The 21,134-nt window shown below is 43.6% G+C and overlaps 3 protein-coding genes across 4 annotated transcripts in view; 2 read left to right on the top strand and 1 right to left on the bottom strand.

Moving 5' to 3' along the window:
- Positions 1–90: 90 nt before the first annotated feature.
- On the top strand, positions 91–1,727 carry C18H22orf39 (chromosome 18 C22orf39 homolog). The gene is made up of 3 exons (XM_021544546.3): positions 91–177; positions 358–525; positions 1,032–1,727. The coding sequence occupies exons 1-3, from the start codon at positions 151–153 to the stop codon at positions 1,155–1,157; spliced, it is 321 nt and encodes a 106-aa protein (XP_021400221.1). The 5' UTR covers positions 91–150; the 3' UTR covers positions 1,158–1,727.
- Positions 1,728–1,863: 136 nt separating this feature from the next.
- On the bottom strand, positions 1,864–4,499 carry MRPL40 (mitochondrial ribosomal protein L40). Its single transcript, XM_021544545.3, has 4 exons — positions 4,411–4,499; positions 3,781–3,864; positions 2,648–2,803; positions 1,864–2,303 (listed from the first exon to the last, which is right to left on the bottom strand). The coding sequence occupies exons 1-4, from the start codon at positions 4,458–4,460 to the stop codon at positions 1,994–1,996; spliced, it is 600 nt and encodes a 199-aa protein (XP_021400220.1). The 5' UTR covers positions 4,461–4,499; the 3' UTR covers positions 1,864–1,993.
- Positions 4,500–4,836: 337 nt separating this feature from the next.
- Positions 4,837–21,134, top strand: part of HIRA (histone cell cycle regulator) — a 31,511-nt gene continuing 15,213 nt past the window's right edge. For both annotated transcript variants that reach the window (XM_021549859.3, XM_021549858.3), the window contains exons 1-11: positions 4,837–4,953; positions 11,779–11,841; positions 12,613–12,723; positions 13,522–13,612; positions 14,104–14,198; positions 14,642–14,737; positions 15,555–15,715; positions 16,606–16,773; positions 17,294–17,407; positions 18,888–18,958; positions 20,857–20,962. In XM_021549859.3, coding sequence (XP_021405534.2) covers positions 4,917–4,953; positions 11,779–11,841; positions 12,613–12,723; positions 13,522–13,612; positions 14,104–14,198; positions 14,642–14,737; positions 15,555–15,715; positions 16,606–16,773; positions 17,294–17,407; positions 18,888–18,958; positions 20,857–20,962 — 1,113 coding nt within the window. In that variant the 5' untranslated portion in view covers positions 4,837–4,916. The remainder of the gene's footprint in view (positions 4,954–11,778; positions 11,842–12,612; positions 12,724–13,521; positions 13,613–14,103; positions 14,199–14,641; positions 14,738–15,554; positions 15,716–16,605; positions 16,774–17,293; positions 17,408–18,887; positions 18,959–20,856; positions 20,963–21,134) is intronic.

The raw sequence follows: 21,134 nt of genomic DNA, 5'->3' as shown, positions 1-21,134 counted from the left end.
CCGGCCAGGCCGAGGGCCGGCCCGGCCTGCGCTGGTCACGTGCCGCGCAGCCATTGGCTGCCGGGCCCGGGGCCGCTTTGTGCCGCCGCTCGCCATTGGCCGCGGCTGCGGGCGCCGCCGTAAGCGCGGTGGCCATTGGCGGCGGGCAGCATGGCGGGCACGGGCGGCTCCTGGCGGGTGAGCGGGCCGGGGGGCGGCGGGGCCGGGGGGCGGCGGGGCCGGGGGGCGGCGGGGCCGGGGGGCGGCGGGGCCGGGGCCGGGCGGGACCCGGTGCGGCCCGGCGGGGCTCGGTGCGGCCCGGCGGGGCTCGGTGCGGCCCGGCGGGACCCGGTGCTCCCCGCCCATGTCCGTCCGCAGCCGCCGCGCTCGTGCGAGGACTACTGGGGGGAGTGGAAGCACTGCCGCGGGCTGCGCCACGCCTTCCACCACTACTACGCGCACGGGGAGCTGCCGGACTGCGGCCGCTGGCGGGAGGACTACGAGGCCTGCCGCGCCTGGGAGAGGGACCGCGCCGCCGCCGCGCAGGTACCGGCCCCGGCCCGCTCCCGGCCCGCCCGCGGCTCCAGGGCCGCCGGGACCGAAACCCCGCGGCCGCGGGGCTTGGGGAGGGTTTGGGAAAGCAGGCGCCGGAGGTGGGCAGGTTAAAGTCCAGTGGAGGATCCAGGGAGTGTTTTCAGCTGTAAATACTCTGACGTTTCCTTCCTAAAAGGAAAACCCGCCACGTTACAGGGAAAAGGAGTTGCCCCTGGCTCCAGCCCCGCGGACACTGCGCGACACCAGCCCTGCGGCACAGGCTCCGCAGGGTTCCACAGCAGTGCGAGTTTCCTTTGTAACTTGAGAGCCAGAGGCAAAATATAAATATGACTTAGTTAAAAGCTTGTATTCTGGTTTACGTAGATAACATTTAGCACTTCTGCTTAAGCATGATAAATTTTTATTTCTTTTATCTCAGTTATTCAGAGTAGGAAATCAGCTCTGTATAACTGGAACATCTAGCACTATTATGATAATATTTTTTTCCTGTATTTCAGGAAGCTTTGTGCAAGAGTGAAAGAGCTCGAGTTATGGAAAAACAGAAATATGCTCCAGTGTGGAAGCTCAGGAAGAGCCCCCCACCTGACTGGTATCTACCACTTGACCATGACAAATCAAATTAACAAGACTGTTTTCTGTGTTTGGTTAGTAACATAATACACAATTCAGAATTATGCTGAACTTTTTTTTTACCTTCCATATCATCTTGAAGTTATTCAACTGTTGCTCTGCCCTACAATACTTTAGCACTCGCTTAAAAATTCTGAAATTTTATTTAAGCCCTGAATATTTTTAAAGGGAGATTTGAGGTGCTTAATTTGATTGTGGGCTTTTACTGCTGACTTACACTTCAGGATTTCATCTCGGCAGGCATCTTTCAAGATGTCTTTCTAGCTCTGAGGGGCTCTTGCTCTACCAGCTGGCATTGAGCACTTCTGGAAAAAGGTACTCACCCCAGGCCTGCCAGATGGGGGAAAAAACCCAAGCTGGGACTGTTCCTTGCAGGCTCAGGACAATCCCAAACACTGGCATTTAAAAGACACTTTCCAGAATCCGGGCCGTGGTAGTTGAACAGCTTTTCACCTGTGGGCTGCACACCCTGAAACTGCCCCTCTGTGGAACTGCTCTTGATTGGTGGTGTGTGTTGTGACAGTATTCAAAACTACTAAAAAATAAAAGTTTAAGTGAATGTAGAGAGAGATCTGGTTTGTATTAGGGCAAACAACAGTTACATGGCAATATAAGAATTTTAAAATTGGTTTTGCCACTGTGTAAGGTTGTGTAGCTTTGCTAGGTGTGTTATTACCTGGATAGTCATTAAAACAGAGATACTTCATTTATTTTTATTTACAGTCATATCCTGCAGTGTTGCAACCTGCAGGAAGAAGTGTTTATTACTCCAATCTTTGTTCCTTCAGTCGCTGAGCACCTCGTGGCAGCTGAAGCAGGAGCTCCCCTGTCACTGTGTGTACACCTTGGTGATGTCAGTGCACTTTCCTTCCGGGGGATCATAGCCAGGAAGGGGAGGGGTGTAACTGGGTCCGTCCCTCTGGAAGGGGAAGAGCTCCTCGTCCCTCCGGATTGCTGCCTGGTACAGCTCCTCAGATTCCAGCTGCAGCTCCTTCAGTGCCTCCTGCTGAGATTCTACAAGGGCTTTAATTGCATTCTTTTCTGCCTCATCTTGTTTCTGCTTAAACACACACCATTTCTTCAAAAGTAGAACTCTTCTTTCAGACTCTTCAGGAGAAAGCGCAGGAAGACTTCGCACCCTGATGAAGAGAAGGACAACATTGTAGTGGAGAAAAACAGCCTGACTCCAAAACCAAACTAAAACCAGAAATCCCACCACCAGGCAAAAAATCCCCACCAAACCCAGAGAACACACTGAATTCACTAATAATGTGGTCAATTTGTGAGGACTTCCAGTCACTCTAACAGGAAATGCACTGGTTTTCATTATTTTTTAGCAAGAACAAACAATATTTCCTTTCCACATTTTTGGCCTGATGGAAGTGGGTATGGTTTTGTACCAAGGCTAGCACCATGTTGCAGTTGTGCAGAGAAAAAAGTTCACTGTGGGTGCAGGTGCATGGTGAGAGACAGACCCACTGACCTGTTGCTCTCTGAGTACTTCAGTGGTGTTATAAAATCCTCAATTGGAATCAGTTCTGGGGCAGCTTTTTCCAACTTTTTAAGCTTTTTCTTCATACGTTCCTTCTGTGCTTGCTCTTTCTTCACATCCACTTTCTTTTTCTTCTTTGGTTGTGCTCTACAAGGAAAATAGCAAATGAAAGAAGATATTTTGTCCTTTAATTCAACACCAACAACTTTCATTTTCTTTTCCATTGCTTAATTTGTCCCTGACACGAGTTCCAGCCATTAGCTTTATTCAAGTAATACAATTTCCAGGAGCCAGTGACAGGTCTGCTGAGATTTTCTATGGAGAGAACTGCAACTGCCTGGGAAAAGCAATTTTGTGTGGAACATCAGAATAACCTGAGGAGATTCCACAAAAAATAGAATTGTTTTAACTGACTCAGAGTGCAGCCTAGCAGGTCTGTCATACAAGTGGCTTGTGCTGGAAAGGACCTTTAGCCTCACATGGTTCTAATCCCCTGCCATGGGCAGAGAAACCTTTCACTAGACCAGGTTGCTCCAAGCCCCATCCAACCTGGCCTTTAATAAATATTCCTGTTATTTCACATTAAAGACTTTAAGTGGTTTTAGACATGCTTCTAAAATTTCTGCATTTGGAGCCAAGTTCAGGCTGTAGATGTTACTTCTCCATGCAGATCCAAGATACCATTGCACACTCTACAAAGTGACCCTCATTCCTGCCTGGCAGACTGAACAAATGGCATTTATGGTGTGAAACAGTCCCCAGGTATTTTAAATCAAGCTGCATCAAAACAAAAGACAGACACTGAAGCGTTGTACAGAAATACACATAGGCTGTCTCTGCCTTCACAGCAAAGCATTTCTGGTTCAGCCAGGCTTTCACTGGTGCTGCCCAGCAGGGAATTCTGGAGCACTGCATGAATCCCCACATTTCCAGCTGCGTTCTGTAGTTCTGCTCCCCACAAGCACAAAGTGGTAACTGTATAACCCCTGAGCTCTCCACAAGAGGCTGACAGTTCCCAACTGCTTTGGCATAGAGAGACTTAAACATGTACAGTTAAAGGTTAAATTTGTGTTCCCCCAATGGATGAGAACACTTCTGTGTAACTCCAAGAAAGCTGCACTCACCTCACAGGGAGGGATGTCCTGGACTCCAGCAATGAGCTCTGCCAGTGACTCCCTCGGAGCGGGCCCCTCTGGGGCAGCCAGGAGCTGCAGGAGGAAAAATAATATAAGGCATGAGGAGGAACTGGCTCTGGTGTCATTGATTCTGCACAGGAGCTGTTTGTTATTCACATTTTGCAGCGAGGAGTTCTGAACCATCTTCGGCCACTTCATTCATGGCAGGATACAGCGTTTGCCTAGAGATGACCTCACACCCTTGATCTAGGTAACTGATCCCTAAAATGGTGGGTGTGAGCCCACCAGGGTACCGAGGAGTGAAAGAGATACAGTTTTTGGATAGGTTATAGCAGTTTTATTTTTAAGCTCTGGCAATGACCCCTTTGAGGAGCTGGTACGGGAGAGGTCAGACCACCGCCATTCAGATTAGGAGAGCGATGCCGGCTGCGGTGTCTCTGCGGCAGTCACGGGAGAATGAACCGGGCTCAGCTGCCAGGGCACCGACTTCTCCAGGGGCAGGGGCCCAGCCCGGGACCGGCCCCAGAAGCGGGCGGGAGCGGGCTGGGCAGGCACAGTGGCTAAGGGGCGCTTCCCGGGCTCCCTCCCCGCGGTCCCGGAGCGCGGTGCCGGCCCTACCTGAGCCGGGCCCCGCGGAGCCCCCGCGCCGCCGCCGCCGCCGCCCACATGGCCCCGCGCCGCGCCGCGGGCCCGCCGGCCGCGCTCCGACCCCGCGTCCTCCGTTCCGGCGCACCAACGTTCCGGAGGGCGCCCCCCGCGGCAGAGCCCGCTCCGCCCGGCAGGGGGCGCCCGGCCGCGCTGCAGGGCGGGCGGCGCCCGGCGGGGGAACGGCGGGGTCGGGGGCGCTGTTTCCCGCCGGGCCGGTTAGGCGGTTGCCAGGCGCCGAGTTCCGGCGGTGCCGGATCGCCGGCGGCGCCGGGCGGGGGATGCGGCGGGGCGGCGGCACCGGGACATGGAGCGGCGCTGAGGCGGCTCGGGCCGGCCGGGGGCGCGGGCACTGCGGCGCCGGGCGCGGGCCCATGGTGGCCGGCCGCCGCTGAGCGCCGCGGCCGCGGAGGCAGCCCGGGCGGAGCCGCCCTGGGGTCCCGAGGGCGGAGGCCGGCGGGGGCCCCGGGCGGGGAACAATGAAGCTGCTGAAGCCGACCTGGGTCAACCACAATGGTGAGGCCGGCCGGGCTGCGGGTGCCGCGGGCCGGGCGGGCGGCAGGTGCCGCGGGCCGGGCGGGCAGGTGCGGCGGGGAGCGGCGGGCGGCACACGCGGGGGGCGCGGGGCGGGCGGAGCCTCGCGGCGCCGCCGGGCGCTCCCCGGGCGGCCGCGGGGCCGGAGCCCCGGAGCCCCGGGAACGGCGGCGGCGGCCGGCGGCAGCGGCAGCAACAAGTCCGCGCCGTCCCGGCGCGGGAGCGGAGCCGGGCGGGTTCCCGAGGCGGCGCGGGGCCAGCTCGGTCCCGGGCCGGGGCCGGCGGGGACCCTGCCGCGGCTGCCCCGGGACCCGGCCCGGCCGGCTCGGCCCGTTCGCTGGGGACAGCCGGGCTCTGCAGGGAGGGCTGCGGGCTCCGGGGCAGCGCTGGGCTGATTCCGCCGGCCCGGGGCCGCTTCGCGCTGCTGGGAGTGCGGAGCGATGCTTTGAGTGGGGCAGAGCCGTGCAGAAGACAGAAGGAGTTTCGTGCGCAGGTCGAGGTCCTCTCGGGGTGAGTGGCCAGCATCAGGCGGTATCCAGTGCACGGCGCTGGCCACCCGGCTCCCACACTGCTGACACAAGTTCAGTATTAAATGTCTTCAAATGCACTGAGCTGTGCTGTCGTTCTCCACGGAGGAAAAAGTTTCTTCCAGCAGTTCTTTCAAAGCAACTCCCTGAATTTATATAGTGTCCTGCCTGCCGGTCCTCTGGTGATGTTGAAGAGATGTGTGAGCTCAAACAGCTTAGAGTGAGGTGTCGGTATTGACAGAAGGCTCTGTACTTTCCTTGTGTGTCAAATACAGGACAGCACCAGAGTTTATGTCATATCTACACTGCTTAGGACGAATTTCCAGATTAACACCTGTACTGTTCCTGGTGAAGCAGTGAGAAGAAATCTATCACAAAGAGCTCACTTCTGTTTATGCAAGTTTTACCCTCAGATTCATGGGTACAGCTTTTTTTCAGCTGCAAATTTTATACTCTGTCAATGTATAAATGTCATTACTTGGGCTCATGTAGCTGATTGGTATCTACGGTAAAACTAAGACCAGGTTATTCAAGCTAGAAAAGTATGCTTTGAGTTTAAAACTCCAGGTAGAACTTTACAATTGCCTTTCTGCATGTGTTGTTCTTTGTGCTCATGCTGCAAATGTTAATAACAGTTTAAGCCTTGAGTTGCCATTCGTGTTGCATCTTTACTTGGCCTGCTCTCCAGGGACTCTATAGGCAGCAGATGGACTCAACCTTGTACCAAAGGTTGTAGTGAACTGAAAAAAATGTGGAAGTGCTTGATTTGAGATGTTTTTTTACATTTCTGCTTGGTTACTCTAAACAAATGTAGCATTTACATCTTCATCTCTGGCTGCCTGTGGTTAGACTGTCCTGTGCCTCTGCGTTTCTTCAGTAGGAGCACAGGAGCAGCTGAATAAAACCTTTCAGCCTAAATCCTTGGAGATCACAGAGATGTAACTTCTTTCCTTATTTTTTTAATGGGTGCATCTTTTTATATGGGTATGTATTTGAAATCTGTAGCAATTTAGAAAACATCCAACCATTGCAGAGCACAGGCTTCAGCCAAGCAGGGCTTCCTGTGATGATGGATAGTGCACTACACAGGGCCTCGATGGTCCTGGGTTTCACTCCCATTTCTGCCACTGACCTTTTGGCATGAGTTTAGCCAAGGCAGTTCATCATAAAAAAAACAGACACTGGCCACAGCTCCATTTGTGAGGTGCTCTCAGGGCTGCAGGAGAGTGCAGGACTGTGAGACAGTCACACATTGCTGTCCTTGGGGCAGGGAGTGCAGGATAAAAACCGGTGAGTTTAGTCAGCCTCTTCTAACATGCCTGGGTTCCAGATCCTCCAGGCTGTATGTCAGGAGTCCATCACTCCTCATGGGCCTTCCTCTTGGCTCTGAAAACTCTCTAGAAACAGGGTGAAGAGAATTTACACTCGGTGTGCTGCAGACTCTGTGATAATTCTTATTCCTTTGATTTCTGCACAGGCACATGGGGCTGCCTCCCTGTTCTTGTTTGTATCAGGGGTGGCTCTTCCACACAGCAGATCCAGCTGGTCATTTCAGCCTTTTCCTCTTCCCACTCCATTTTGGGAGTTTTGTTTTACTGAATGGACTAGAATGATGCTTCCAGGCATACATTCTCCAGAGATAACAGACACTAGAAGTGAGTGTTATAGCCAGGAAATCCAGCACACCTGGGAATTGTGTGCTGCACAGCTGAGATGCTGCGTGCTTATGGTAAAAGCACTTCAGCACATTTTGGCTCTACAGGTTTTTGCCTTGGAGTTGTTAATGTCACTTTTTCTGAGTGCTTATTGGAATTATTTCTTGCTCAGATACATTTTCTATGAGCTTTTCATGTACTTAATGTGGGTTTATTAGATTTTGCATTAAATTCTCATTGTGTTCTTCTCTTCCATGTGTCTTTGACTTAGAGCAAGGAAGAATATTCAAAAGTGCAGTCTAGTGGAAGGGGTGAGAACAGATGACTGTAAGATACAAGTGGTGGGATTGGCTTCTCTGTCCCAGTGTTGCATTCAGTCCCTCTGTACAGATGCATCATGCATCCAGCAGCTGCCTGTACATACTCAGCACTCAGGGTTTTGAGAGCCCAGGTGCTTCAAGACAACTCAGGCAGGCAAACACTGATTCCTGTGGGAAAGGAAGTCCCTTGCTGTTCCAAGAAACCCTTGCAAGCCCCAAGGTGCTGCTCATGTATAACAACTTGTGGAAACTGGAGCCTGCTTTTGTTTAAATATAGGCATGGAGTTTATCTCTCCAAGCTGTAATGGTGGAATGTAAATATTTGAATTGATTTGTGAGTCACGTTGAATGTTATATATGAGATGGGCTGGAAGCAGATTGAATAGAAATCCATTCATTTTGAGGCAGAAATTCAGCTAAAATTGTTCTTATGTTTAATTGATTATTGTATAAAGTTAAACAACAAACAAAAATGATGCAATATTTAAAATTGCTTTTATGCTTCACGGGAGTATTTTTTTTTTAGGATGGGACCTTCTCCTTGGGTTTCAGTTATCTTACTTAGATCGTTTTGTTCCAAGCTTGTTTCATTATCAGTATTTCTTTAAGTACATAATGTATATTTGGGTCCTTTAAACAAATAAGCCCACAGGACATCTGGTATATCATAAGGTGTTCTGTTTTTAATGAACCTGGTTTGCCTCCTCCTGCAATGTGATTCTGGGAGCTTCAATAATTTAAGCTTATCTTTTTTTAGAAATTATTGCAAGAGGTCAGAATGTCTTAAAGATAATCTGTGTTAGATTTTAGTGTTGCTGCTTAAATATCACATTTTGTTTCGGTGCATCCTTACTGTTGGGAAACTCAGCACATCTCCAATTAGGAGCATGAGAAAGCTTCAGTCACTTTGAAGCAGAGACCATGTATCTTTTGGTTTGTTTCAGCAGGAACTAACAACATAATCTGATAAAGACATGGACCTGGGGAAGAAGGTGATTGCTATCAAATAATGGCTTCTTCTTCATTATTTTGAGAAATTGAAGGAAGTGAAGAAAAACCCAGTATCTGTGCTCAATTTGTAAACCACAAGTAGCATGGAACGAGTCTTATAGCTTTAACCTGTTGCAGTTATCCAGCCCTGTAGATGGCATTGTCTTGATAGTGGTACCCTGGAGGAAAGGCCTGGCAATGTGACCACTTCATCTGTTCTTAGTTTTTTTTTATTTTAATTTAATTTAATTTAATTTAATTTAATTTTATTTTATTTTATTTTATTTTATTTTATTTGTAATTGGACATTGGGTACTGAGCAGATCATTGTGTATCTTTAGTTACCTGTGGAATAAGATCACTTCCTGGATCACAGTTGAGCTATGTAGGAAACTTTGTTGTCCAGGGCTTCATTTATTACTGCTGCCTTTCCTGGGTGCAAAGTCCATACCCTCTTTAAACTTCACATATAAAATAATGCCCTGTGACCTGACAACTTTCACTGAGGTGTGTATTTTTAGGATTATAACCATTTATGAAAATTTACTCAGTGCTTATTTGGTTGAACCCCAAATTTATGCTAGGAAAAACATAAAAATAAAATGTTATCCTGCTATGTAAATATATGGATAATTTGTGTTTGAACACATGGTCATCAATGCCAATTCCATTCATGTCATAAAATAGAGGAGAACTGAAGTGGCTTGGAGTGACCAAAATGAGCAGAAGTGTGATGTCCTTTGTACAAGGAACAGTTGAGTAGAGTAGGACTCTTTGGGCAAGCAGTGGGGTCATTGGGCTGGGAACATCATGAACACAGTTAGGAGTGGCAGAAAAGGTATCAGTGTTGAGTGATTTCCATTCACTGCCCTTCTCTAGAAGAATTAATTGTGTTAAAGTAGCAAATAGCTGGTACAGATCCATGGAGTAGGAGGTTCCTCACAGAGCCATGGCTGAGCAGTGGATCTCTTTGTGTAGGGGTTGTTGAATTGTAGATCTGAGAAATGGATTGAATTTATGGAAGAAAGTCTATTGAGGGCCCCTGATTCAAGAAGTCAGAAGTGTAATTTCTTTGGCATTGGAAGGTTATGTTAGGAAGAAGCATTGTGTGCTTACCATTGTACAGATCCTTAGGGACTTATCTAGTGCTGGTTTCTGAGCACAGAGTACTGGGCTTGGTGGACATTTTCCCCGGTGTGGCTAATTTTAAGTTTTTATGGAGAATTTGTAGCTAAGTTACCTCAGGCTCTCTAAGCAAAGTAATTTGCAGAGTTTCTTCAACCCCATCAGTGGATCTGTGAAAAATCTTTGCCCAGGAGAAGGGAGAGGGCTGCTTTTGTAGAGTTGTCCTCTTAGGGCAGAAATTGGAGAGGCTGTGGTAGTTTTAGGCATGCAGTAAAAGAAAGGAAAATTGTATCATGTCAGTAATTTTTGCAAAGCAATGAGTGCAATGACAATTTTTTGGAATGTGTAGCATATCTACTTTGCCTGAATAGTAATGCTGGAGTGGCCAGGTTGCTGTTCTTTCTGATTTGCTGGGAAAGTTTTCTCTTGGTGCCAATGATACAGAGGCAAAATGAGCCAGGTTATTGGAATTCAAAGGCCTTTGATAGCTGGCTGCCTACTCTCCCCTACACATCTAATGGCAAATACCAGAGTATATGAGCTCTTCTTGCCCAAGCCTTGATGCAAATTGAAAATGTCACCTCTTTCACATCTAAGTCTCCAGAATGGCCTTTTCACTAAGTTTCAGTGGGCTCAACTGTCTCAAATGATGAACTGGTTTAATATAAGGAACCTTCCACATTTTGGAAAGGGTAAAATAAATGTTTGTTTCTTGTTTGTGCTTCTCTAAATATTCAGCTTAGCCCTGAGTGTTGCATTTGAGTTAATAGAGTAAAAGCGAGAATCAGGCACAACAAGCTGAAGAGAAACCACAGCTCATGTGTGTCTCAGCTCATGTGTGCTATGTGGTCTAAAGGACTTGGAAGGAATGTAAGTTGAGTGCCATCTTTCTGTGCTTAAGGTCTGCTTGGCTGCCTGTAAAAATTTTCAGGGAAGTCACATGTCAGACTTGCAATATAAATCCAAATAAAACAATCCTTAAAACAAGTCAACATAAAGGATACAAAAGTCAAAATTAAGCCAAATGTGTATCCCTTGAAAAGTAAGAAATAGTGGGTATTTGGATGAGGATTTTATTAGGAGTTTAGCATCAAGGTTTCAGTTGCTACAGTTGGACATAAAATTTGCTATTGGACAAGATCTCCAGGTTTTATCATTTATGTCTTAACATCTCATGAAGATGTAATACAAGATTGACACTCATGGGAAATTTATCAAGTAATCGTAGTGTGTGGGTACTAGTACTTTTGGCTGTTTGATAAATTGCCTTATTTTGTAGTGGCATATATGTGATCTTGCTTGCAGAGGCATTCCAGTTTGAAAGGGTTGGAAGTGCTACCAGGAATTCTTTGGATGTGGAAATCGCATGCGCGTTCTTTCAAATAATCCTTAGTGGAGCATCCCTGAAAGGCAGGAAGCTTGCTGCTCCCCTCTTCCTTTTCCTCTGCAAAGGTTAAAACAACTATGAACATATACAGAGTGAATATGAGCCAGTGGTTGGAGCAGAACAGGTTGGAAGTGAGAGCTTTCTGGTTTCCAAAGCTGTTCCCAGCTACGTTGTTACAGAGTTTATATTCTAGTAAAATCATTAGCTTTCTTCTGAAAGATGGAGTATATAGAGAATTGAAGGATATCAGAGTAATACTATTGTTGGTTAGTCCTCCTTTTTCTATATGGAAGCCATAAAATCAAAAGTAGTCTTTGGGTAGAAGAGTTTTGTTAAGAGAATTGAAATTTGAGACAGGTAATTGTGTGACCAACAGATGCAGCTTGAGATTGGGAAGGATTTTTAAAAAACAAAAACAGAAGCCAAAAGAAGACTTGCTTCAGGTCATCAGCTAATGAACTGTAGAAACCTGGAAGAAATTCCATACTCAAATGCTGTTTTGCCTTGCTGGCACTTGCTTTGTGGTATTACTTTGCTTTGAGGTATTTGGCATATCCTGCTGGATTAAGTGTCCCTGGTTATTGCTGGTTTTTGTGGCATGATAACTTCCATACAGGTTTTTAATAGGCTGCCATTTCTGTCAGCAAGCTGCTCTCAGCTCTTGTAGTCAGCTGTAATTCTTACAATTCGAGACTTTAGAAGAAAGTCACTTGCCAGCAGAAGAGTTATGGTATTTCTGGTGTTACTGCATTCCCTTGAGTGTAAAGCAATTCAGTATGTTGCTGTTTGTTCTCTAATTCCAGGAAAGCCAATATTTTCAGTGGACATTCACCCAGATGGGACCAAGTTTGCAACAGGAGGACAAGGTAAGTCTGTGTACTGGTAAAATGGTAAAAGGCAGAGTTTTGGGTAATAATAATAATAATAATCTTGTGCCTTCAGAGCACTTGAATTGGTTTGACCCTTTTAAAAAGACATCACTTTTATCTCTAAGAAGCAGATAATTATGTAAGCTATGAAAATGTATTGGGAAGTGCTGCTGCCCCTGCAGAAGACAGGGTTACATGTTCTCATGTCCTCATCCCCTTAGATGTCATTGAGATAGTAGCTGCTATCAGTGATTGAGTTGTGACCATGTGGGCCAAATTTCCTTTTAATTTGAAGAGGAACTGGATGTGCAGTTGAGCTTTTTCAGTTGCTAAATAGTAGAGCTATTGGAACAGAAAAATCCAATTATATAAATAGAATAGTTTAAGAAATATATACAAAAATATTACTTGGTTCACAATAGTGAATAATTTTATGTTGGCTACAATAATTGTAATTTAGTATTTGAAATATGTATCTTTTCTCTTTTAAAATACAATTTTATTACAAATAGTTGTCCTTATAGTTGGTATAAGTTATGTACAGTATGACTTTTGTACAAAGTTGTATAAATTTATCTTTAATAGCTTCAAGAAAAATAAAGCACTTCTGAATAGGTCTAATTATATCAAAGCAACTTCTGTATCCAGATATCTCCAAAGTCCCCACTGCAGTAATGCCTACATTTTCACATCTGTTCTGGAACTGAGATTGATTTGAAAAGATTTTTTGGATGTATTTAGAAGAGGGAGCTTTTTGGTGTCTTACAGGTCAGGATTCTGGTAAAGTTGTGATCTGGAATATGGCTCCTGTCCTGAAAGAGGAAGATGAAAAGAATGAAAATATCCCCAAGATGCTTTGTCAGATGGACAATCACTTAGGTAACAAAGTTGGTTGGTTGGGTTTCTTCATTGCTGACTATTGGTAATTTGCCAAAGCTTAAGACTTATATGTCTGTAATTACAAAAATAATGCCTGTCCAGTGGTGAAGAATTAATAAAATACAGCAGAGTGGTCTCATACTTTGGCTGTATACTTTTCAAGATATTCAGCAGAAAAATGCTGTTAAAATGTGAGGAAACATGCAGAGGACTACAGATACCTTTGGAAATCTCCTCCCTATAAGCTTTTATCAGCTGTGGCCATTAAAGTATTTGACAATGAACATTCTGAGAAACTGTAGAGCTCTGAAGGAAAGGACAGAAGTAAATGTAAAAGATACGTCATATGAAGTATATTGGTTATAGTTACAAATTATTAAATTTATTACATTATAAATCATTGCATTTGGAATTAGTAGGGTCACTTGACAAGTTGTCCCTTCTTTTCTTCAAAATATTCCTTTCCTTCTTTGCCCTCTTAATCCCTCTTTATTTACCAGAATAAGTTTCCTTCATTAGGGGAATAATCATCTTTCTTCCTTCAAGTCTTTTTTGGTGAAGCTTTTTTAGATAAGGAATAGAGTTTTTAAAGTAAGAAATTCCTCAACTGCTACTGAAAGATAAGTACCAATTCATTTATCTAAAGCAGACAGAGTAACTGCTTTGAGTGGGAAAAGCCCCCTTAAATCCTATATGTCTCCTGACAAGTTTTGCTTATTTGTAATATAAATCCTGTCTGCAGTCCAAAACCACTTATTCACAAATTTCATCTTGCAAACTTTCCTTTCTCCGTTTCAGCTTGTGTGAACTGTGTGCGATGGTCAAACAACGGCGTGTACTTGGCTTCGGGGGGAGACGACAAGCTGATTATGGTGTGGAAGCGAGCTGCGTAAGCATGGTTCTTCCTTCAGCTCTGTATTGCATTTCAAGGAGGTTACTCTGTGACATCTTAGTGCTTCCTCCCTGTGCTGCCCTTTGCTAAGCTCAGTGCTCCACCTGGTGTGGAAAGAGCTGGGACACGGCAGTGGTGTTGGAGATGTGGCCTGCTGTCCTTTGGGCTGCAGGGTGTCTGCCTGGGGAGTCTCTCTCCTCTGGAGGAGCTGAGACATTTTCTTCTGTCCTTGAAGAAAACTTCCTGGTGAGACTTGAAGAGTCACTTTAATGTTACCATTTTATGCTATCTATAGAAATTCTACATTTTATTGAAGCTAATTTTTTAATAATTGGAATTACTCTTTCTACAAAAATGCTTTTTTTTCCCCCTTCTGTATCTTAGGAATAACCGACTATGAAATACAAGTGTACTGTGCAGCTGATTTTCTTTTAAAAAAATGAAGAGTTTGTGTTGGTTCCTCTTATAACTGTTTCTATTTTAATTAGGTACATTGGACCTAGCACTGTGTTTGGTTCTAGTAGCAAACTTACTAATGTTGAGCAGTGGAGGTGTGTGTCGATTCTCAGAAGCCATTCAGGGGGTAAGTTTCAAGGTGTTGAATGAACATAATTTGCATGTATTTGGAAAAAAAATGTTTTTCAGCATCATATTTTCTTGTTTGAAATATACATATTTTGTGGCAAGTCAGTAATTAATTTTAAGAGCAACAATGAAAATGAAAAAGAATATTTTAAAATGAAATACAATTTTCATACAAGTAAATTCTGGCAAGTATGGTATGTAGGAGAAAAATTAACAGCTAAGAAACTTACATTTTGTTATTTTCTAGCTTAAAAGTGAATCTGAATAAAGGAAGCTAAACTGTGTCTTTTAATTAAATGTTCACACTAGCAGTGAATAATCTGATTGGCAACAGACTATGTTTTTGCAAACCAAAGAATATAAATGTTTTTTAAGAAGAAAAATATCTGATTTTCTGATTACCATCAATCTCTTAAATGGAAACTTCCTTTTCCCAAACAGATGTGATGGATGTAGCATGGTCTCCACATGATGCCTGGCTGGCATCCTGTAGTGTTGATAACACTGTTGTCATCTGGAATGCTGTCAAATTCCCAGGTGAGAGCTCTAAAGATGTGCCAGCATGTAAAGCTTTGTGACTAAGTCTTCCCTCCTTGGGTGTATTTCACTGACTCTTCAAATCTCGAGGAAGGATTGGGTTGTCTGTCTTCTGGGGTGACACATCTGCAGTCTGGCAGGTCAGTCCCTTTTCCAGGTTTGGATGGCAGTGAGCAGGGGATTCCACACTGCTGCAGACAGCAGCTGCATTCAGGTTGTGCTGCTAATTTTACAGAAAGTCATGATTGCTTGTGTTTACATGTTTACATGCCATTTATTTTAAGCTGGCATCCAATACTGATACCAGAGTTTTTAGACTTTGAAGCTGACTGTGCACCCTCTCAGCCTTTCCTCCCACAGGCTGATAAGCGAGAGTGTGACTGAAAGTAGGTTACCAGGTCTGCCAGCCTTGTGTGTCTGTTGAGTCTGTTGACTTGATTCACACTTGCTGCACAAAACTGGATTAGTTGTGATAATCTTTGGGTGTGGAGGAAAGGGTGAATGTTTAACTGAAATTCCAGTTCAGGTGCTGCTTTCCACAGCTTCAGAGTGCTACTCTGAAGCGCTGAGACTCTACTGCTCTGACCTGTCTTCTAAAAAGTTTTGCACCTGTTATTCCAGCTGGAATTCTCCTTACCACTTCTTTTATATCAGTTTTTTCTTAAGTACAGGTTTCAATTTGGTTGATATGTTGTTTCTATACTAAAGGAGGTTATACTTAATATGCTGTTCCAAAAAGATGTTGTAAATTTTCTCAGCACTCTGCCCTGAAGGACATAGGGTAACTACTCTCTATTCTCACTTTCTGTGTGCACAGAAATTCTTGCCACTTTGAAGGGGCATTCTGGCTTGGTGAAAGGGCTGACCTGGGATCCTGTTGGAAAATACATTGCCTCTCAGGCTGATGATCGAAGTTTAAAGGTGTGGCGGACCATGGACTGGCAGCTGGAAACCAGCATCACAAAACCCTTTGATGAGGTACTTCAGAATGTGTGACTGCTCAAAGTGAATTCCCTTAGAATGAATGAAAACTGGAAGAATAACTCTGATTCTGCACAAGCATGAATTAAACAGTGCTGCATCAAATAAAGCTCTCAAATATCAGCTACAAAAGAGGGATAAAAAAGAATTACTTTCTCATAAAATTATGATTGACTAGAGACTCTTATTGTCATTTGTTATTGTGGATATGAAAAGTTTACATGAGTTATATAAACAATTAAGTAAACTTCTGAAAATTTAGTGGTTATTCTGGGGAAGTGTTTGCACACTGATCACAATAGTCTGACATTCTTCCCTATGCACCTTCTGTTGGCCACTATCAGAAATAAGTACTTAGGAGGGTCTTTGGTCTGGCATCTTAGGGCTGTTAGGTGATGACTCTGATGAAAAGATCAAGTTCCTGGGGACAGAAGATGGTACTTGGTGAGTGGAGTGTTCTGCATTGACCTGAGGGTATTGTGATTAGTGCAGTTGCTCTTTGTAATAGACCTTGTCTGCTTCAACTCAGGTGGGAGCTGATGTGGCAAGCTGAAGTCTCATCAGTAGTGGTTGTTGTGTTGCAGCCCTGTTACTAACTAGGACGGTGATAACTACTGAGGAAACAGTATCCAAAAAGATGTAATATTTGTCTTTCCTTTAGAAAAGTTCTCTGAGTTCCTTTCCCCCCGCTTTTTGATAGGGTTTCTTAAGTTACACTACATCACCTGTGTAAACATGGCCAAATGCTGAGAATTGTGTGTGAGGTCATTCCTTTATATTCTCAGGATACTTTGTAATCATAGTCCCTAAATCTGAAAAGTTTGTCTTACAACCCCTTTGTTTGCCAAACACTTTTAAAGCTCTGGTATGTTTTTTTTTTTGGTCAGTGTGGAGGGACAACTCATGTGTTGCGCCTTAGCTGGTCGCCTGATGGTCACTATCTTGTTTCTGCTCATGCTATGAATAATTCTGGACCCACTGCTCAGATCATTGAGAGGGATGGATGGAAAACCAACATGGATTTTGTAGGGCACCGGAAGGCAGTTACAGTAGTGGTGAGTGAGTGATAGTAATAATTTATCCCTGAAGTTAAAACCTGTTGCTTTTTGATAATTTTACGTGTAAATGGGACAAGAGGTGAAGATGGATGTCAACATTAGTAAAGCAAATGCATGATGGTGATTTAAAAATGTCAGCTTCACATGTTGGAAGCAATAAGGTGGCTGTTGTGATAAGAGAACTGGGTGTAGATGAATGAGACAAAGGGGAACACAGGAGCATGTTAGGAATGTCAAACATCAGCTTTGTTGGCTGTTCAGTGACTTGATTAAAATTATCTAGGTTTCTAGTGGGTTTCTGATCCCTAGTAAAATTAATATTGTTTGTCTTTCCTGTGAAGGCATTCAGAAAACCCCTTAAGAAAGCCTCTGCAGCTTTTGTCAGTTCTCTTATAGAGTCTGGTTCAGGACTTCTATGAAATGTTCTTTCACTCTTAAGTGGAAAATTTACTTAGAAAGCAGATCTTCTGCTGAAATGTAATTACTGTGATAAAATTTGGGAATCTCATTTGTTCAGAAATTCAATCCAAAAATCTTCAAAAAGAAACAAAAGAATGGGAGCTCCACCAAGTCAAGTTGTCCCTACTGCTGTTGTGCTGTTGGTAGCAAAGATCGATCTCTTTCTGTCTGGGTAAGTGTCTTCTTTGCTGCCTTTGAACTAACGTGGTCATTGGATAACTTGGGGGTTTAGACAAAGGTTACATCTTCAGCATTAGGTCTTATATTTAGCTTCATGTTTAGGGTTTTTTTTTTTTTGTCTTGTTGTTAAAGGTTTAGCTGGGTGGTAAGAAGGTGGATTGGTGTTAGTTCATTTCTGTAGAGGCAAGAGCAGTTAGAAGCCAGTAGCAGAGTGTACCTCTTAGTGGATAAAACATTTTGCCTCAGTTAATGAATGCAACCTTATTTTCTTCCTTTTATTTGTCTTCTGTTTTTGTAAAGGAAAGGGATGTGAAAGTGAATTAGCTTTTTAAATATTCTTTCAAGATTTTGAAATCTAGTTTGGGTTTTACTTTAAAATCTACACTAAAATTTGTGTTCTGGCTAAGAGAAGAGTAGCTATTTTCACATTTTAAAATGCAACTGGAAAATACAGGGGATCAATTTAACTGATTTGTAAAGCTTTGTGATGAGAACTTGTGCCAAACACACCAATTGCTAACTGCAATCTACTATTTATAGCTTCCAGTGTGATTTATCCATCAATCTCTGGATGCATAACTAAATCTGTTTCTGGTAATGGCTACCAGTGCATACCCATGTCAAAGTATCACTCAGTATATTTTACTTTCTATTTATATTATGGCGATTTCATTTGGAGTGGCTGTTGAGGTTACAGAAGGTAGTACAGAATGCAGTTATAGGTTGTCTTTGCTCTGAGTAGCTTAATAAACATATAAAGAGCACAGAGCTATGGAAGCATAAACAACTACTGAAGATGACAGTGCATTGTGAACCTGTGAGCATAAAATTTCCTTGGCCATATCAACCTCTAGTTCATTTCAGCTGTACTATACACTTAGAGATATTAAGTCCATTGGTTTGACATTAAAGAGATTAGAATGTCTAATTTAGAGCAGGTTATTGGAGTTTTCATATTCAGTTCTTTATTATTAAGCTGGTTCCTGAGTGCAGAGGAATCCTTTTGAAGAGTAATTGTGAGTCAAATTCCCTTTGCTCTTGATGGGTTTCACTTTCTCAGACAAGTAGTCTGAGTGAGGACATGGAAACCTAATTGTTTTCTGTCGTCTTGTGCTGGCAGTTTGCAGCATCCTTATCTCAGGACAGCTTAGAATAGAAGCTGTCTTTTGCATCTGTGGAATTGCTTTTGGAGTGGCAGAGAGTGTTTTGTGACTGTGGTGTAAAGGCAAGGTTGATTTAAAAATTCAGTCTGTGTTTCAGAAAGGAGAATTGAATGTCAGCTGTTCTTCTCCAGAGGTTTTCTGTCCCAACAGTGGAACAGGTGACATGGTGCTTCAGCTACACCACCAGGCATGCAGCTGTTACCTGGCCAGACCTTGTTTGGTGCATATTGTGAGGCTCTGGGAGAGTGTTAATGTGGTGCTATCTGTGGTAGTGTAGAATTTCTGAATGTTCTCTCTTGTTTTCTTAAGCTAACGTGTCTGAAGCGACCTTTAGTTGTCATACATGAGCTATTTGACAAGTCAATCATGGACATCTCCTGGTAAGTTGATTTCTGCTGTTTGTTATAGAAGCCAAACCATTGTTATCAACTTTAGGTGTACTTATTAGCTGGAAATGCCTTAAAACAGTACAGATTTTGGTTGTTGGGATACAAGTAATTGGTTACTGAAGGTTTTGTTTCTGCTGCAGCATCTTTGGTAGTAATAAGAGCAGCTAGCAAATGGTCACTTGAGATTATTAGCTGAACAAATAGTAATGTATTTAGAACATGACACAGTAAAATAGCTGTGGATTGAGTTTCTACTTGTTGTGATTCTCTGACATAGTTTGTCTTAATTCTATCACTTGCTCACTTCTGAAATTCTCCCTTAATAATTACAACAACCTCTTGGTGGGTTTATGCTGTGGATTTTAAAGCTTAAAACTGTGTAACTTCTTGGTCTCTATGTGACATGTGGATTTTGCCATGAAGCTCAGTGAGCCGCAATAAAAAGCTTTGAAAACCAAAACATTTTTCTTTCATTAACAGATTAAGGCTAGAAAGCCAGAAAGTGGAATATTTAATGAGAAGTGCTGCTATTGTTAGAGTGCAATAGCTTTGAATAGTTTAGTTTTCCTGTAGTGTTTTTTATTTCTCCATCTGCAATTTGCACATTTTTCATGGCATGAAGTTATTGGGAGTAATAGCTGGTTAACATTTTGCAGTTTCTGAGGAAATGGTTTTGTGAGTATTTGAGAGACAAAGGATCATCAGGCAGCATGATATTTTATATCCTGTTTACAAATTGAAACGGATGGGTAAAATGTCAGTAATATGGAGTGTTCCCAGTAATGTGCTCCATTCTGAAAACAGACTGAGTAAATTCTGAGAAGCGTGGTACTATTATATTGTTATGTCTATATGATTTCTGTTTTAGAATTTTAGACTTGGATCCATCAACATAATATCTGTGGGTGATTGTTTTCACAAAACAATTGCTTGATCCAGAGGTCAATAGGAGCTCAGCCATTTTCTCTGCTAAGCAAACAGAAAACTTTCAACATGATTTTACTAACTTGGAGTACTGTTGGTGTACCTTGTTTCATGGTGCTGAGGTTGATTTCTCTGGATGTGATGCTGTCAGGGCACCAGCTGCCACAAAGATAGGGATTTCCAAATGCCCTGAGCTGTGGTACTTGTAATGGATTTTTAATAACTTGGTTAGGACTTCAGAGTTGTGCCAGGTTTCCTTTTCTCTTCCCTTCTGTAAGCCACAGTGTCACCATCTCTGTGAGCTCTGTACTTAAAAGTGTCTGGGGTAGATGTCAAAATTCAGGTATTTTTTCAAATGTGCCATAATAGACTACATATGCAAGATTATAATTCTGATAAGATAGATAATTTCTCCTCTCTCTTTTTGCTAAGAAAACCTGACCTCCAGAAGAGGGTTACTATGTATCCCCACATGTGCAGTTTGCTTAAATACCCAAATAATTGAACAGTAAAAAAGTCAAACCTGTGTTCTTGCCAAGTACCAAGATTTTTGTCCTGTTTGTCAGCTGAGGGCCCATTTCTTCACCCACTTCCATTAGCACAAAAATTTTGCTCATCTATTGAAGAAAATGCATTTATAATTTCCACTCATTGTTCATTGTGAACACTACTCGGGTTTACCCCTTCAGGAAAGTTTTCATGGTGCTGCTCATGCCATGGGCAGGTGTCTTGTCCCAGTGCCACCATCCTTGTGTGGTCTGCAAAGGAGCATTGGCACAGGGACTCTGCTGCCTGTCATCCTGTCTCTTCACTGTCCCACTTCTTTGTTCCATGAGTTATTGCTCTGATAATAAATCTTAAGCTGAATTTTTTATTGAACAATCCATCAGATTTTATTGAACATTCCATCATCTGTGCATGAATGAAAGAGATTAAAAACAAAGTTGGACCTTTATCTCCCTCAGGACCCTTAATGGACTTGGTATCCTGGTGTGTTCCATGGATGGATCAGTGGCATTTTTGGACTTTTCCCAGGATGAACTTGGGGATCCACTCAGCGAGGAGGAAAAGGTACAGTAAAGACTCAGAAAACCTTTGATCATATTTCAGGGATGTATTGATTCAATAAAATACTGACCTGTTTATAGAAGTATGTAGTAACTGATTTTCATATTATAGAAAATGTGTTGCTCTTGTCTGCTTTTCAAATCATTAAAAAGCAGTAGTCAAGAATTGAATGTGC

Source organism: Lonchura striata, chromosome 18 (assembly GCF_046129695.1).
Source record: "Lonchura striata isolate bLonStr1 chromosome 18, bLonStr1.mat, whole genome shotgun sequence".
Taxonomy (NCBI): domain Eukaryota; kingdom Metazoa; phylum Chordata; class Aves; order Passeriformes; family Estrildidae; genus Lonchura; species Lonchura striata.
This window is presented reverse-complemented; position numbering and strand designations above follow the sequence as displayed.